The sequence below is a fragment of the Semicossyphus pulcher genome, unplaced genomic scaffold, assembly GCF_022749685.1.
Source record: "Semicossyphus pulcher isolate SPU_LCO1_2020_fin unplaced genomic scaffold, fSemPul1.0.p SCAF_9, whole genome shotgun sequence".
In the NCBI taxonomy this organism is placed as follows: Eukaryota; Metazoa; Chordata; class Actinopteri; order Labriformes; family Labridae; genus Semicossyphus; species Semicossyphus pulcher.
This window is the reverse complement of record NW_027211770.1, coordinates 31973515-31990600: the sequence shown is the minus strand read 5'-3', so window position 1 is coordinate 31990600 and position 17086 is coordinate 31973515. Positions and strand designations below refer to the sequence as shown.

General features: G+C 45.0%; 1 protein-coding gene across 4 annotated transcripts in view; it reads left to right on the top strand.

The window, feature by feature from the left end:
- The window catches only part of col6a4a (collagen, type VI, alpha 4a), a 63405-nt gene that overhangs the window by 26129 nt on the left and 20190 nt on the right, over nt 1-17086 (top strand). For all 4 annotated transcript variants that reach the window (XM_069656276.1, XM_069656275.1, XM_069656274.1 and 1 more), the window contains exons 6-21: nt 446-1018; nt 2058-2678; nt 2846-3406; nt 3634-4191; nt 5608-6186; nt 6960-7538; nt 7909-8258; nt 8462-8540; nt 8620-8765; nt 10423-10515; nt 11445-11498; nt 11749-11820; nt 11946-11972; nt 12150-12194; nt 13461-13514; nt 14194-14256. In XM_069656276.1, coding sequence (XP_069512377.1) covers nt 446-1018; nt 2058-2678; nt 2846-3406; nt 3634-4191; nt 5608-6186; nt 6960-7538; nt 7909-8258; nt 8462-8540; nt 8620-8765; nt 10423-10515; nt 11445-11498; nt 11749-11820; nt 11946-11972; nt 12150-12194; nt 13461-13514; nt 14194-14256 — 4454 coding nt within the window. The remainder of the gene's footprint in view (nt 1-445; nt 1019-2057; nt 2679-2845; nt 3407-3633; nt 4192-5607; nt 6187-6959; nt 7539-7908; nt 8259-8461; nt 8541-8619; nt 8766-10422; nt 10516-11444; nt 11499-11748; nt 11821-11945; nt 11973-12149; nt 12195-13460; nt 13515-14193; nt 14257-17086) is intronic.

Genomic DNA, 17086 nt, shown 5'->3' with positions numbered 1-17086 from the left:
GTATTCTTATAAACATCATTATAATTATTATAAATGATTATAAACAACCTGTGCGTGCATGTACAATGTGTCCTGAAAATGCAGAAGTTTTACCTGCTAGTTCTACAGAAGTCCACTAATGCCTCGATGCTTGAGAATATTGGTGACTTAAATCAAAGAAATACAAATATTTCTACGTGCTTGTAAAAACAATTCCACTTTTTGCAGGCAACAAAATTTGCAGGCATGAAATTTGGAATAATTTGCAAATGAACAAAAACGTGAACATTTATTCCTCTAAACGTGACATTTTATGTATTTGTTTTTGAATTGAATAGATCAGCAAAGATAAGCTAAGCTAATCGGAGCATGCAGGATTTACACAGCCTCCGTACTGAAGGTGTATTTGTGGCGTGGTCAACAACAACAGGATCTTATCTGTTCTTGTTCCTTTGTTTCCTTTCAGCCTTGGCAGAGAAGTTTGCAGACATATTCTTCCTGGTGGACAGCGGCGTCACTGCAGCCCAGTTCCAGCAGGTCCGGAACCTCCTCATCCGCCTGGCCAATCAGATGAACATCGGAGCGTCCGCCTACCGCCTGGGATTGGCTCAGTACAGTCGAGATGTCAAGGTGGAATTTCTTCTTAATGCTTACCAAACCAAAGAGGAGACCCAGAACGCTGTGAAGCGTTTCCGCCAACAGAGACTGTCACCCAGCGAACCTCGTAACCTCGGCAAAGCTTTACACCAAGCGAGCACCTCCTTCTTCACCAGCGAGGCGGGGAGCCGGGCGGACATGGGCTTCAGACAGTTCCTGGTGGTTCTAAGTGGCAGAGACTCGAATGATCCCGTGTACAGGGAGTCCCGTCTGATCAAATCCTCAGGAGTGACGGTGGTGGGGATGAGCCTCGGTGCTTCTATGGCGGAGACGCGTGTTATAGGAACGCCATCGTACATCTTCCAGTCCATCAGTCAGACTGCTGTCCCTGAACTGAGGGCCATTTTTGAGAAAGAGGAAGTGCAGAACATCACAACCGGAGGTAAAAAACTATCATAACTATTTACAAATGTAGTACACCTTTGAAAATGTATTTTACCAATGTTCATTTATAGTCCTAATTTGACCATCAAATGCAGCCTCAGAAATGTGAGCTGTTTCTAACAAGAGGTCCAAAGTGAAGACTCCCCAGAATTTTTTCCCTGAAGCGATCGGATCCAATGATTTCTTTTTCTTTTCTTTTTTTGGCCTTGTATGCCTTTACTGACAGAGAGGACAGTGGATAGCGTCGGAAACAGGGGAAGAGAGAGTGGGGGATGACATGCAACAAAGGGCCGAGGTCGGGAGTTGAATTCGGGCTTGAAATATCCAACCTGGCGTGTCTGAGAGGAGAGAGACCTGACATCAGGGACTTGTTGGGTCCTTAAAATCGGCCGACAAATCCTGTTATTAAAATAAAATAAATTCTGTTCTACTGCTGTAAAAACTTCCATCATGATGGATACAACACACTCTTCTTACTGTTTGATGTCTAATCACGTTCCAGGCGTCTGTTTTGTTGTTGTGATCTGACCTGCTGTAATGAGCCTTTTTTAATGGAGACAAACTGCGACTGTCGGCCACGTGTAACACCGTTACACTCTCGATACCAGCAGTGATCACAGGTCTCCTCTGATCCACTCTGTCACGACACATAATGATAATAAGACCCGGGGCTAGAATGACGATAATAAAACCTGAACCTGTACGGTACAGGTCTCTTTATTCACTGAGAGATGAGGAAACAGTCTTTATTGCCTCGTTAGCTTCGGCAGTAGCTCGGTCACCTTCCACAGATAAACAACAAGCAGAGATCTGCTGAGAACCTGAGCTCTATGATGATCTGTGGCAAAACGTGTCGCCTGTGAATCTTTAAAACTTTAAACCAGCTCCAACCCAGTTTGTCCTCCCATCAACTTTCTAATTATTTGCATTTTCTCGTGCACAGTCAAAGTTGGTCTAAACTGCGTAAATTGAAGAATGAAGAAATAAGTCTGTGCTTCATATTGACAGTTATGTGTTTTAATGATCTCCCTCCACAGACTGCAAAGCAGCCAAACTGGCAGACATCGTGTTCATCATCGATGAGTCTGGAAGCATTGGAAACCAAAACTTCCAGCTGGTTCGCACTTTCCTGCACTCCATCGTGAGCGGCCTGGAGGTCAGTCCTTCGAAAGTCCGAGTAGGCATCGTGATGTATAACGACGTGGCCACAGCTCAGGTCCACCTCAACACCTTCAACGACAAGAACGAGCTGCTGAAGTTCATCAAAATCCTGCCATACCGCGGAGGAGGTACAAACACCGGATTTGCCCTCAACTACACCCGGGAGAATGTCTTTATTAAGCAGATGGGAAGCAGGAAGGAAAAGGGCGTCCAGCAGGTGGCAGTAGTGATCACAGACGGTGAATCCCAGGACGACGTCAGCAGGCCAGCAGCTGATCTGCGTCGTGCCGGCGTCACTGTTTACGCTGTCGGAGTCAAAGACGCTGACGAGGCCGAGCTGAAGCAGATAGCGTCTTATCCCACCAACAAGCACATGTTTGTCGTGGACAGCTTTGCTAAGCTGAAGTCGCTGGAGCAGACCCTGCAGAAGAGAATGTGTGTGAACATCATCCAGCAAGCCATCTCCGTCAACACACGAAAAAAGGGCATCAAGGAAGGTCTGAACTGTTTCTTTTTTTACTATGTAGCTCAGAGAACTTTTACATCAACAAACGCAAAGAGAACAGTGAACGTTTAAAGAGTAGAATCGTATTTCTAAAACATTCAGTAATATGGGAGCGTTAGGGGAAAGACCTAAATGATGTTGTTGCACTTCCTTTTCCAGGCTGCTTACAGACGGATGAAGCGGACATCTTTTTCCTCATCGATCACTCAGGAAGCATCTACCCCTCCGACTTCAGTGACATGAAGAAGTTCATCATCGAGTTTCTACACACCTTCCGTATCGGGCCACAACATGTCCGCATGGGGGTCGCAAAATACGCAGATGCGCCCAATTTAGAGTTTGATCTGACAACCTTCTCAGACACCAAGGCTCTGGAGAACGCCGTGCTGGGTATCAGACAGGTAGGAGGCGGGACGGAGACAGGAAGAGCGCTGGAATTCATGGGCCCACTTTTTGACAGAGCAATGGTCTCTCGTGGACAAAAAGTCCCGGAGTACCTGGTGGTCATCACTGATGGGAAATCCTCTGATGAGGTCAAAGTTCCTGCAGAGAAGCTGAGGGCACAGGGCATCAAAGTCTATGCCATCGGGGTGAAGAACGCAGATCCTGTTGAGCTGAAAGAGATCTCCGGAGACCCCAAGAGGACTTTTTTTGTCAATAATTTTGATGCTCTGAATCCCATCAAGGATGACATCATCACAGACATCTGTTCCCAAGACGGTAAGAAAGCTGGACTAGTGTGTAACATGCACGTCTGCCCCAGTCTGTATGTGGCAGTTAAGGTCATCACACACCTGCATCAGGCAGACGATGGTAGAGAGGTGAAAGCGACAAAGGTCCCCGGTGTGGTCGACATCTTATACTGCACATCCTTTCATTTTAACATCAATATAGAACTGATGATGTGTTGTTATTACACTAACATGCCTGTGCTGCTCCGTTTACAGCTTGCAAAGACCAACCAGGCGACCTCCTTTTCTTGATTGACAGCTCTGGGAGCATCTATCCAGACGACTACCAGAAAATGAAAGACTTCATAAAGTCTGTCATCAGCAAGTCCATCATCGGGCAGGATGAGGTGCATGTTGGTGTCATGCAGTTCAGCTTCCAACCAAGACTGGAGTTTCGCCTCAACCGCTACCACAGCAAGGATGAGATGTTACGAGCCATCAGTGACATGCAGCAGATCGGTGGAGGCACGCTCACAGGTGGAGCCATCACAGACGTGTCGCAGTATTTTGATGCAGGCAGCGGAGGACGGCCGGGCCTCAGGCAGAGGCTGGTGGTGATAACAGACGGCGAGGCCCAGGACGCGGTTAAAGAACCCGCGGCGGCTCTGAGGGCTAAGGGAGTGCTGGTGTATGCCATCGGAGTGGTGGATGCCAACACCACCCAGCTGCTGGAGATCAGCGGTTCCCCTGACAGGATGTATGCAGAGAGGGACTTTGATGCTCTGAAGGACCTAGAGAGCCAGGTGGCCCTGGAGCTCTGTGAGCCCGAGAGAGGTAAGAGCTGCCTGGGACTGTACCAACACACAGTGAGGATCAAACCATTTAATAATAAGAGAGGGAGTCTGTGGCTTTCTAACTGCTCCATTCAATGGTTTGACTCAATAACGCTGTCAACCAAACCACCTTTATTAACACTCGAGGACATTTACACTGACATCAAGTCAATGACGAGCAAAACAAAGAAAACAGGAAACAGGCGAAACTACGGTTAGCTCAACAACAGGCCAAGAACACAAACAGGGGAGATGTTTAGATTCATTAAAGTTAGAGTGAGTGAAAATGATTAAAAGGTCAAACCCAACACAAGCATGTAAAAACCCGGGTTAATGGTGTAGTACGTTCAAGAAGTGATTAAGATTTAAAAATATATTATAAAATAATTACAAAGTTTTAAAAGGTTTAAAATCTTATTTCTAGAAAACGTGTTTCATTTTGAAGGAGGTGCTGTATATACTGTATATACGTGTATATATATATATATATATATATATGTGTGTGTGTATATGTATATAAGTTCCCACCTAACATGTGGAACGTGTAACAAAAGAGTTCTTACGTCTTACAAACCCAGCTGACTCTGAGGTCATGTCCACACGTACGGTATTTTTCAGAGCGTTGCTCTTTCTCTGCGTTTCGGCCTTTCGTCCACACAAATGCACTTTGGGTCACTGAAAACGGATCTTTTGTAAAACTCCGGCCAGGGTGACGACTTTTAGAAACTCCGTTTCCACGGAGACGTGTAGACAGCATTTTTTTGGCTCGTGAGGCGTCACAGATGAGGCCACATTCCTTCCAAAGTGACAGACGTGATAAAAACAGTGACGCTTCTAACCGTGCTGACAGGACTGTTTGCATGTTTACGCATGTGCATTACTCGTCCACTATACTGATATATCGTCCCCCTTCCTCGATGCGCCATTGCAGCCCGCCAGGTCGTCTTAGGGCAATAGATTTTTTCAGACTTTTGATTGGCTGTGATTTTCTTCTTCTTTGCATGACTGGGTTATATCGCCGCCTGTTGGTGTGGCGTTCTCATGACAGCTCTTCTGTTGTGTTTTTGTGTTTTTGTGTGGACGAGGTTTGTTTGGAAACGAAGGAGGCAAAAACACCCGTGTACGTGTAGACATGGCCTGACATGGATTGACAATTAGTGTGAAGGCTAACAAGCCTGAACATGTTAATACGACAGCTGTGGACGTACAGACGGATGCATGGACTTTATTCATCCCAGACTGGGGAATGGTTGTGTTCAAGGTTATTAGAAGTTTATCCAGGACGTGCAAAGAAACAATAACTACACAGTACTTTTAACAAATAAAGAAAATCAACTGAACAATAGCAGAGAAGATTAAAACACACAAATAAGAAAAACCATAATCATTGATTCTTTGTCCTTTTATTTGCACTCAGACTGTAAGAAGACAGAGAGAGCCGACATCATCTTCCTGGTGGACGGCTCCACAAGCATCACTCTGAGCAAGTTTCGAAGCATGCAGAAGTTCATGGAGTCCATGGTGAACCAAACCACTGTCGGAAAGGACTTAACTCGCTTCGGTGTCATCCTCTACTCCACCGACGCCAACTCTATCTTCACTCTGAAGCAGCACGACTCTAAACAAGGGGTTCTCAAAGCGATATCGGCGCTGAAATCTCCATACGGAGACACCTACACCGGCAAGGCTCTGGCTTACTCTCTGGAGTACTTTAACGCCGCACACGGTGGTCGTGCGGGTCTCCAGGTGCCCCAGGTTCTCGTGGTGATCACAGATGGAGATGCTACGGACCGGAACAGTCTAGTTGCTCCGTCCTTGGCTCTGCGAGACAACGGGATCAGCGTGTTCAGTATCGGTGTCGAAGGAGCAAACAGGACGCAGCTGGAGATCATGGCTGGTCACGACACGTCCAAAGTTTTCTATGTGGACAACTTTGAGGCCCTCGAGAACCTCTACAAGAACATCACTCTGGAGCTGTGCAACTCCACCAAGCCAGGTGAGAGGCAAAGTGTCACAGCAGCTTCCACACCGTCGTTTAAATCTTTCTGGAGAATGTGTAACGATTCATAGCAACATAAAGCTAACAAGTGACCATGTTTTAGGCAGGATAACACCCCATGAGATGTCCACTATCAGGAATATATGGACTCTGTAGAAGCAACCTCCATGCGTCCATACATTCCTGATAATGGACACCTCGAGTGGCTGACAATAACGTAGAATAAAATTACTAATACAAAAACAGAACTGACTAAATGATTTCAGAGGTTTCACATATAGCCCTGTTTTTCCTCCATGTGCTATAAATATGTTCAATTTTCAATTCAAAGCTATAACAAGGAGGATTTTTCCTTTTGTCAACAACACATTCAAACTGGGCCCCTCCTCCTCCTGGGCTCTTCGGCACCAGAAGCTCACTCTCACTCTCTCGTGCGAGAACACGCCCACCCTGCCGAGTTAACACCGGTTAGCTTGTCCTACCCGGTTTGAGGCACCTACCTGTCCAACAGAAAGAAGGCCAACTCTGCATCGCTCTGTCGCCATGTCCGCCAGTCTGACTTTGAACCACTCCCACACTCACCTGTACGCTGTGATTGGCTCAGGGAACCACAACAGCACCCCAGTGATGATTTATATTATATTTGTAAAAGTCTATATTTTATTTTTCTAGGAAAGTCCTGCTTATTATGCCTTCAAAGCCAAAGTAATGTTTTTCCATCTTGTACATGTTATTGACACGTCATGCATTTCCTCTCTTTGCTGTTGCAGTTTGTGAGAAACAGAAGGCCGACCTGGTCTTCCTGGTCGATCAGTCCGGCAGCATCGACCCCAAAGACTACGCCATCATGAAGAAGTTCACGACAGAGCTGGTGAACAGCTTCAAAGTCAGCGAGGACTTAGTGCGTGTGGGACTCGCCAAGTTCAGCAGCGAATTCAAGAATGAGTTTTACCTCAACGAGCTGTACACCGAGCAGGCCATCAGTAAGCACATCCTGGACATGGGGCAGACTGGAGGAGGCACCAACATCGGCCTGGCCCTTGACTCCATTAGGGGGCATTTTGAGGCGTCGCGTGGCAGCCGCAGATCTTCAGGGATCTCCCAGAATCTGGTGCTGATCACAGACGGCGAGTCCCAGGATGATGTGGAGGATGCAGCCGACCGTCTCAGGGCACTCGGGATCGAAGTGTTTGCCATCGGCATCGGTGACGTCCACGATCTGGAGCTCCTGCAGATCACAGGCACCCCGGAGAGGCTGTTCACTGTGCAGAACTTTGGCAGCTTGGAAAACATCAAGCAAAAGGTCGTCAACACAATCTGCAAATCCAAACCGCCCGCGGAACAAACTGGTACGCTGAGAAGTCTGTAACTCTGCTGTGGTCAGACTAGATATTCAATTTCATATATTTTTATTTTTATTCTTCTTCTGTGTTTATTGTTCTGCACCTAAAGTCCAGTTCCTCGTATGTGTGAACCTACGTTCTTATTCCTGAAATCAGATCATATCGAAGGTTCCGTGTTTCCCGACCTTTAATCCTTTTATTTAGATTGTTCATTTATCTTAGTATCGATTTTAGATCTTATGTAGAATTTATTGTTGTCTGTGTGCTGCTGTGTTTTTTGTGTACAAGCTGCTCCAAATCAATTGCCCCCAGCAGCTGTTTGAATTGAAGTGAATTTCCCTCTGCTTCTGTGTAAACGTGTTTCTCTTCGCTACAGGCTGCAGCATCGACATCGCCATGGGATTTGACCTTTCCCGAACAAACAGAGCTCCAGGTGAGCTGCTCTTCAGCGGCCACACAAAGCTCCGGACCTTCCTGCCTGATATCGCTCACTACGTGTCCTCAGTCCCCGGCTTGTGCTGCGTCAGCGCTTCCGTCAAGTCCAATATCGCCTACCACGTGGTGAGTCGGGACGGACGCTCCCTGTACGACACAAACTTTGAGGCGTACAGCCCGGACGTGGTGGACAAAGTCCAGACCTTGGCATTGGAGCCCACTTTCTTTAACACGGCCCTGCTGAAGTCCTTCAGGCAGAAGTTCAGTGCACAATCCAGAGCTGGAGTGAAAGTGAGTCTGTGACCTAAATCATACATTTAAACAGTTCTCCATGTTCACTAGCAGAAAAGGGCCTTTTACCCCTGTGCCAGATGTTTCTTAGCCTCTGTATCTTTATAATTTGCAAACAGGTGAGAAGAAGCTGAGATATAATTGTCTTGTCGAGGACTCTAAGAATAAAAAGAGTCTAAAATATGACCAAACTCCTCCTGCAGGTGGTGGTGATCTTCTCAGACGGACTCGATGAAGACGTGATGAGGCTGGAGCACGAGTCAGAGCTGCTGCGACAGTCTGGTAAAAACAGGCAGAGGCAAACAAACATGCCCATGATTTACATTTCTTCTGTGTAAATCTAAATGTTTGTATTCTGCAGGGGTCAGCGCTCTGCTGGTTGTGGCTCTGGAGGGAGCGCGTGACCCCGCCCAGCTGCAGATGGTGGAGTTTGGCCGAGGATTCGGCTACAAGCTCCCTCTCAGCATCGGCATGCCGAGTGTCGGCAGCACCATCCTCAAACAGATCGTAAGTCTGTCATGTCTCTTGTGAAACAGCTCCACTCAAATCACTGCAACAAGTCACTTGATTTTACATGTTCTGATTCTGACTTTGAACTGTAAGATAAAAGCTTGGAACAGTTTGATTTAATTCAGGGACAGATTCTCCCTCTTCATGAAGAGAGAAATGAGCTACAGAGACCCAAACTGTTTTTTGTACCAGGCTGTAAACATGTTTATTTCTGCTGTAAAGTTTAACATGGGGCTCTATGGGGACTGACTCACTGCTGGAGGCAGCCTCAAGTGGACACCAGAGGAACTGCAGCTTTTGGTGCTTACGCTTTGGTTTGGAACTTCTTTTACTTTTGGTAGGTGAAGTGTGTGTTTGGGTTAGTGGAAGTGGCCGATCTCTACTGCGCAGACTCTGGCTCCAAATGACGTCGCCATCGCAAGATGGCAGCGCCTATCCTGGGGCTGTTTTGGCATCACTTTGGTACAATAGGAGCAGATGGAGACGTGTCGTCCACCTATATATACAGTCATTGTGTGGAGCAGTTTATTCTCCAGCAGTACCAGTTGTATAAAATTGGCTGTTTAGACACAGCTAATATGATAGCCACCATCCTGTTTATCATTTAGCATTTGTTTTTATGTAACATTAAAACACTCTTAGAAAGCTTCACACAAATGTACATGAAGTAAATGAACTAATGAGCTTTTTGGGGCTGCAATGAAACACGAATATGATGACACGACGATGTGTGATGGAGGTTTGCAGCTTCCCCCTACCTCCTCTCTTTGTGCTAAGCTAATGTTCCTTAAGGCATGGTTCACACATGCTCTAAGTTAGTCAGCGAGTAATGCATTTTAGAAGAAGAAGAGATACAAACATGATGCACACACACAGGCCTGAAATACACACATGCACATTAGGACTCTATGGACATGCTTTAATGGAGAGATGTGAGTGAGGGGGCCGCACATGGACATGCGCCTCGAGCAGTCGAGGTGATTCGGTGTCTTGCCCAAGGACACCTCGATAATGCCCAAGAAAGGAACTCCAAGCCCGAGCTACCGTCTACCCCTTACTGCATTATATCCTGCTGCATGTTCGCAGGTTACTTTGCTAATTCAAGAGACAATAACGTTGGTTATCTTTCATGCATATTTGTAATTATCCACTTATTGTGGAAACACCACAGAGCCATTTCTCCTGTGGCACACATGAGCCTGAAAGTAAAGGATGCGTGTTTGTTTTCAGTGAATTGTTGTCCATCAGACTCGAGTCCTCCTCTGCTGCAGCAGCTGAAATGTTTCAGCATGAACAGAATCATAGAAACTCATTAGTACAGAAAACGCCTTCGTGTCCGGGCGTGTCGGTTTGCAGGAATGAAACCAGCAGACGGCCTCGGGGAAGAGCTGGTTGTAAGAAGAAATGCTAATTACTCTCCGTGTTGAGGAAGAACCACTGGCACCGAAAAACAAAGGAGGAAGCAACTTAATGGTTCTATGTTTGTCCCAGCTTTGGCCCTGAATCACATGTTTACACAGAAAAACATTTCTTTAAAAAATAGTGTTTTATTAAAAGTTTCATCAAAGACCAACAAGAGTCTTTTAACTTCATAAAGACCGGTCACATGTATAGATGTTTGCATCGTGTTACATGATCTGCTCTCTCTCTGCAGGACACGGTGTCGGATAGAGAGTGCTGCAATGTCATGTGCAAATGTTCGGGACATGAAGGCATCCGAGGCTTTCGGGGCCCCCCGGGGTCAAAGGTGACTGGAACACATACACCTTTAAGCTTTACACATGATGTCATGAAAGGCTTGGAGCAGTTTGTTAAAAGCGATAAGAGGGCTGGTCCGAGCTGAGAACAAGCAGACACACGCACTGATTTCATCCAGTACACCAAACTGGTTCAAAACTCTGATGGTTTAAAGGAGAGCAGCGTGAGCCTGTTTTCCATGCAACACAAGGTCAATGTTGAGTGTATTCTGTTACATGGAGCAAAACATGGAGCACCTCTTATTCTCAAGGCTTAGAGGAATGATTCTCTAACAGGAAGAGTACGAGTTAAACTGTGTAAAAATACTTAAGTACAAGTAAAAGTCCTGCAGGAGTAAAAGTGTAACAAGCTTCTTTCAGTATAAAAGCAAAGGAAACATTTCCTGAGCTTCATGTGGTTAAAGTTTCACAGTAAGAGTTCTGCAGTTCTCTCATCGCTCAATTATCCAATCAGAGACAGAAATAGGAAAGAAATGCTTAAAAACAACATCTACATATGCATTAAACTACAATTTATAACTTCTTTATATGCAGAAAGAATCTGTAAAATGTTCGTCTATGAACCAAAAGTTGTTTTTAAACATGAAATTAAATGACCAGAACAAATCAGACTTTAAATGTTGGCGTGCGTCAGAGCTCGGTGCATGTTTTAGATTCATGTTTCATCATATTTCTGAGACAGAATTTAAATACTTTGTAACTGAATGATTGTGCAGTTACCATGTTTTGTTATTTGGCTGATGCTGTTGAAGTCAGCAGTAAACTGTATTAAAAATCAGGAAGAAGAGTGATATTTAAATAAATACATAATTCAGCACATGTTCAGCCTCACTGTATTAGCTCGTAGGAAATAAACGTTTCCTTGGGGGACGAATGTTGTTGAATAACATCATACATTTTTAACCTTTTAAACTTTCAGGGTGTTTCCGGACAGAAAGGTTTCCCAGGATTCCCCGGAGACGAGGGCGTGGCTGTGAGTGCTTTAAACATATTTTAAATGTAATATTTGGCTGGTGGCTGCAGAGGAATGTCTGTTGTCAAGGCGGACATGCTCGGCGTGCCCTGTGAGTCCAGTGAAAGCTGTATCTCAGAATAACTCAATATTAGAGCTTCATACTCGCCTGTTTTTTTATACGACCACGACTCCTTCGCTGAAACATCACGTGTACTGAAGCTGCAGCGTCTCCTGCTGCGTCCCGCCTCACTCTGCTTGTATGTTGCAGGGAGAGCGAGGCCGGCCTGGACCGAGCGGGCCTCAGGGTGTCCAGGGCTGTTCAGGGCTCAGAGGACCAAAGGTACAGCACTGATTAATACTCCTGAGTTCTTGTTATTATAAAAGTGATTCATGGTTCTGCATATTGTTTGATAGATTATTCATATTCACTGCCACATGTTGACGATGTGTGTGTGATTCCTGCAGGGCTACAGAGGCATCCGAGGAAACAGGGTGAGTGACTCAGACCTGCTGGAATGTTCTAAAGTCAATTAAAGGGGAGGTCATGTGACACTGTATGTACCGAGGAATGTTTGGATAAACATTAAAGTCCACATAGAGTCAGATTAGATGACCCATGAAGAGAAGCAGAACTATGCAGTGATACGAGACTGTCTTTGAACTCTGCAGGGCGAGAACGGAGAAGACGGTCTGGACGGAGTCAACGGAGAGCAGGTAGGAACTTCAGCAGCTCCACACGATCATAAGGAGTCATTAGAGCATCTCTACAGGTGATCAGGGATCTCCTGCACAGGGGCATCATGAGAGTACTTGTGCCTCAATGATAACAATCGCGCCCAGTGAAGAAACCCCTCCCCTTGTGCCTTCATTCCAGTACTTATAATTAACCTACCACATGACCTCTAGTGGTCAGTGTAACCCAAGCAGCACTGCCACCTTCAACAGGCCCAGGCTCTACCCTACCTAATGGCCCCAATGACTCAAACTGCGACAGCCCGCACATCAACAGGGTCATCAAGTGAGGCCCACGACACCTCGGGGGGGCTCAACAGTTAGCTCCGACGTCCCAGAACCACCCCCCTCCATGCTAGCCCATCACACCCACACACACAACTTCTTTGTGCTATCATACCCTCGTGTAGAAAATGCAATGGAGAATGAAAGGCAGGGATACTGTGTGAGGTGAAGGGGACAGGAGCATGCAGGTGTGTGTGTTGTGGGAGGTGTGCTGTGAAGTGATTAAGGAACTTTGATGTGTTCCCTTTAAAGTGTCTAAAAACAACACAAACAATCTTCAATATGGAGTTAAAATGTGGATTTATAAAATCCCAAATGTTTCCGCCGATGCACCGAGTTTAGTTTGCGCCAACTAACTAACTTAATTGACTAAACATAAATAAAAGAGACTAAAGGTTACGTTAACACCTATCGTCCATGAACATGACCTCTGCCTCGAGTCATGAATCAGGCTAAATATTAAAGACAGCAACTCCCATGATCCCTTGCCACTTCATGACATCATTAAGTCTTTTGTTATTGTATCTTACGGTGAACCCCCCCGGCAGATGTGTGATTAAGACTTGTATCAAATATCCTTTAGTGTGTCTGACTGTCACAGAACTGTTTCCTATTTCAAAGCAGAACTCAGAACTAATCCAGTTATAGTTGTTGGTACTTCCATGGGTACACTGCAAACAGGAAGTGCTGTTAATAGTTCATGTAGTCCCCGGGGCAACACCATGATCGAGTAACAATCCCCCAAAGCGTTCTTAGAGCTGAAGTATCGACATGGAAGACGTCCTGAAACATTTATTTAAAGCTTTTACATGAATCACCATCCTGCATGACGTGCCCTCCTTAATCAGTATGGATGATGTTGAGATACGGCTTATCTCTGTGTCTGTTTTCATTCTGGAGGAAACGAGCGGGCGTGTTCAGGAAGCGGCTGATTGGAGGAATATTCTGTTTCTGTGTTTGCAGGGAGTAACGGGAAACGATGGCGGTCGAGGAGAGAGCGGACACCCCGGAAACCCGGTAAAAACTAGCCATCATATTTTCTCACAACACTAACCGTTATCTGCGTCCGTCACAGTTTAAAGACGCACATTTCTAAACGTGTCTGTGAAAGTGAAGAATTAATTAGAAAGCTTTTATTTCAAACGGTTAAAATCACATTAAAAAAACAGTAAAAACCTTTATTATATTTCTGTTTCTTGTAACAAAACTTTCACGTTTGCACATTTTGTTTGCAGTTATTATAAACTAAATTAAATGTTTACATCATTAAGATTATCACAGCATGTCATTTAGATCAGGAGCGCTTCATAGCAGGACTTTATATAAAGTATTTATGATCAGAAACGACCACATGTTTTAATCAATAACATTATTAATAGTCGGTATGTTTGTATCTTCTGATGAGTTATTTTAAAATGTTGGTTAATTTTAATGATGTAAGTGCATCAAAGTGACTATAAAACATTTAGATGAACAACTGAGGATTCAAACAGAAACTCGTTCGTGAACGTTTGTTGTTATTTTAATATTATTTATAATTTCTGTCTCGATTTGATTCTTTGTGTTTTTCTTTGAATCGATTCCAACAAAGTTCAGAGGAATGTCCCTTTAGCTGTCAGGCTCATCAGAAGAGGCTCGGAGGCGTTGACCTCTGACCTCTGGCTGGTTGACTGACAGGTTGATCTGTCTTCCTCAGGGTATCCCGGGTATCAGAGGGGAGGCGGGGCTTAAAGGACAGCGAGGACTGAGAGGAGATCCGGTGAGTCCAAACACATTGTCTGTGTTCCTCTGTGGAGGAGCCGATCGAATCTGTCTGCTGTGAAAACATAAACATACAGACAGCAGCCAATCAGATGTGACGAGAGCGTGTGGAACCACAGTGAGCTTTGTTCTGTCCAAAAGACTTCCAACGGGTTCAAAAGTCTGTCTCACCGACTCTCTGAAGACCAGATGTCACCAGGAAGTCTGCTTCAAGGTCCATCTGGTTCACACGCAGCTTCACGGCCATCAGGTCACATCTCGTTAAATGGTTGTATAAGGGCCTGTGTCCACTAACGGTGATTTTTACACTGGCAGCGCTCACGACCTCAGCTTCAGAGCGCTTCTCACCGCCGCTTTCTGTTGCTAGGTTACAAAGGTGCACTTCTGCTGCTCTCAGTAGTGACCGTTAAGTCTGTTTTTAAACCCCTGTGTGTGCTTAATATTTGCTTTTATTCACGTTTAACAAAGAAAACAAAAGCAATGAAAGGAATCGTGTCCTGGCGTTAGCAGCAGCTCTCCACCTGGAGACTGTACACCCTCTGCCATGTTGTGGACAAAGTTGATATCTGAAGTCCCACCCCTTCTTGATTTTAATTGGTCGGTGACATTGACATGCTCTGCAGTGTTCCAAATGTTGAACTGTTTTATTTGAGGGCTGTGAGTGCAGAGACAAAAACAGCTGAGGGCGTTTCTGCGCCGAGGACACTGAACTGCACCGGCTTTAAATAGCAAACAGGTGCTGCCAGCGCAAACACCGCTGTTAGTGGACACAGGCCCTAAGTGAGCGGTGCATCACAGTCACCAACAAAAAAATGTTTGCAAACACAAGTGGAGCTTGATACGATCTCATGAGAGCTGCATTCAAGTCCAGTGCTCTTCACTTTGTCCTGCCTGCACCGCCAGAGCTGCACGGCTGAAGTCTCTGCACATGCTCAGTTTGCTTTTCTCTTCTTCTGTGGGGAATGTTTCAAACTGCTCTTTACGATGTCTCTGAACCTTCTTGTGAACATCACACAGCCCAGAAAGCTCCGTGTCTCTGATCTCTGTATGAAACGTAAAATGTGTTGGAATTACATTTTTGTGTAGACGTGATGTCGTCACCCTTTCACAAAACGAGGTTCTAAAACACGTTGATGTCATAACGTCTTTGAGCTGGTTGGAAAACAGTTGAAAGGAGTTCTGAGACGATCAGACCTGATTTCAGAGCTCACTGGGTTCACACACCTGACGACTTCCTGTCTCTGTATAGTGCACTCACTGTGTGTCACTGAGCTAAAGACATGCTGCTGGTTTGTGTTTGAGGTTCTGTCTAAAATAGACTTCTTTTCTTTTTAAGTCGTCGTCCATGGATCCGTCTTGTTTTCCTCTAGTCTGAACCCTTTTCATTTCTGCTCTCCCTCCGTTTCGTGTAGCATTTAGCCTTCACCTTGACCCCGTCTGAGCTCCATGCTCTCGGCCGTGTGTTTCACAGCTCTGGTATGCTGCTGTCATCCTTCATCTGTCAGATTTATCACTGACTGCTCCAAACGCTCCGTCCTCCCTTTGGATCAGTGCAGAATCATATTTATATCACATGTGAAACACAAAGTTTACTGTTCCCTTAGTTTAAGAAACACACTTTATCTTTTTTACTTTAATTACATTTTATGTTGATGGAGTCACATGACCACTGGATGCTTACAGATACATGTTCATGTAGGTTTGGACATTTTTCATCCGTGGGTTCTTCAGTTGTTGCCTCAAACTTATTAAAAGATGATATGACTGTTAAAAGTATAAAGAATAAATCCTTGTTTGACCTTTAAGTCCGAGGAACTACTTTTTTAGGGTTCCTTCAGACTGTCGTTCAGAGACAGCAATGATTAGACGTATTAGTCTGCTGACGTATGAGAAAGAGATGTTTTTACACGCCCCAAAATATACAACAATAACGGAGAGACGTCGTTATATGTGAGACGCCACAGAAACTATATGCATGAAGAAGAGTGTGCTGCTGCTGACTGATTACTGTTACTCATCTGATGTGTCAAAGGGTCCAAACAAACACAAACATACTGCTCACCTGCCTCAAACAAAATGCTGCAAGTACTTGACCAGTCAGAAATGTTAAGAGCGGAAAGGTACTATCCCAAACTTATTTTCAAGAGTAATCCCTCTGAGCAGGAACTTTTGAGGGATCTAGTATCGTCCCTGGAACTTGATGTAGAACCCTGCAAAGGTTCCTGTGTTTGAAAGGGGGCTTCTGTGTTAGTTATCCTGTTAAAGGCTTCATTTGAAAGCTTTTAGTTTCATGGTTTACAGAGATTTTAACATTTTTCAGACAGATTTATTAAGTGAATAGAAGGAGAAGGAAAGCGGGGAGAGTAAAATCTCTGAATATCAGGGTTTGAATGTTTAAGAATCCTTTAAAGAAACACAAATCTCTTTTTCCAAACAGCAGGATCAGGGATTATGTTGCAGCCATCACAGCCTGTTTCACTGCTGCAGGATGAACCATCACTGGAGACATTCACACACTGTTTCTATCTATTTGGTCATTTAGCCCCCAAATATTTAGAAACAGGGCCGAGGTTTTGAGACCTTTAGGACGCCTTGGTTTGATTAAAAACTTTGTGAACTGATATAACGCTCAGAGTGAAGTTCTGCAGGCTTCAGCCAAAGTCATTTGTTGATTTAACAGAGTCTGTTGTGAAATCACAAAGTTTGTGGCTGAAACCAAAACTCCTTTTGCTAATCTGGCATCGGTCTCGGTGTCATCGCAGAGTCACTGCAGATCATTAATGAAGGATTTCACTGACAGTAAATGAAAACCAGCTTATGTGGTTAGA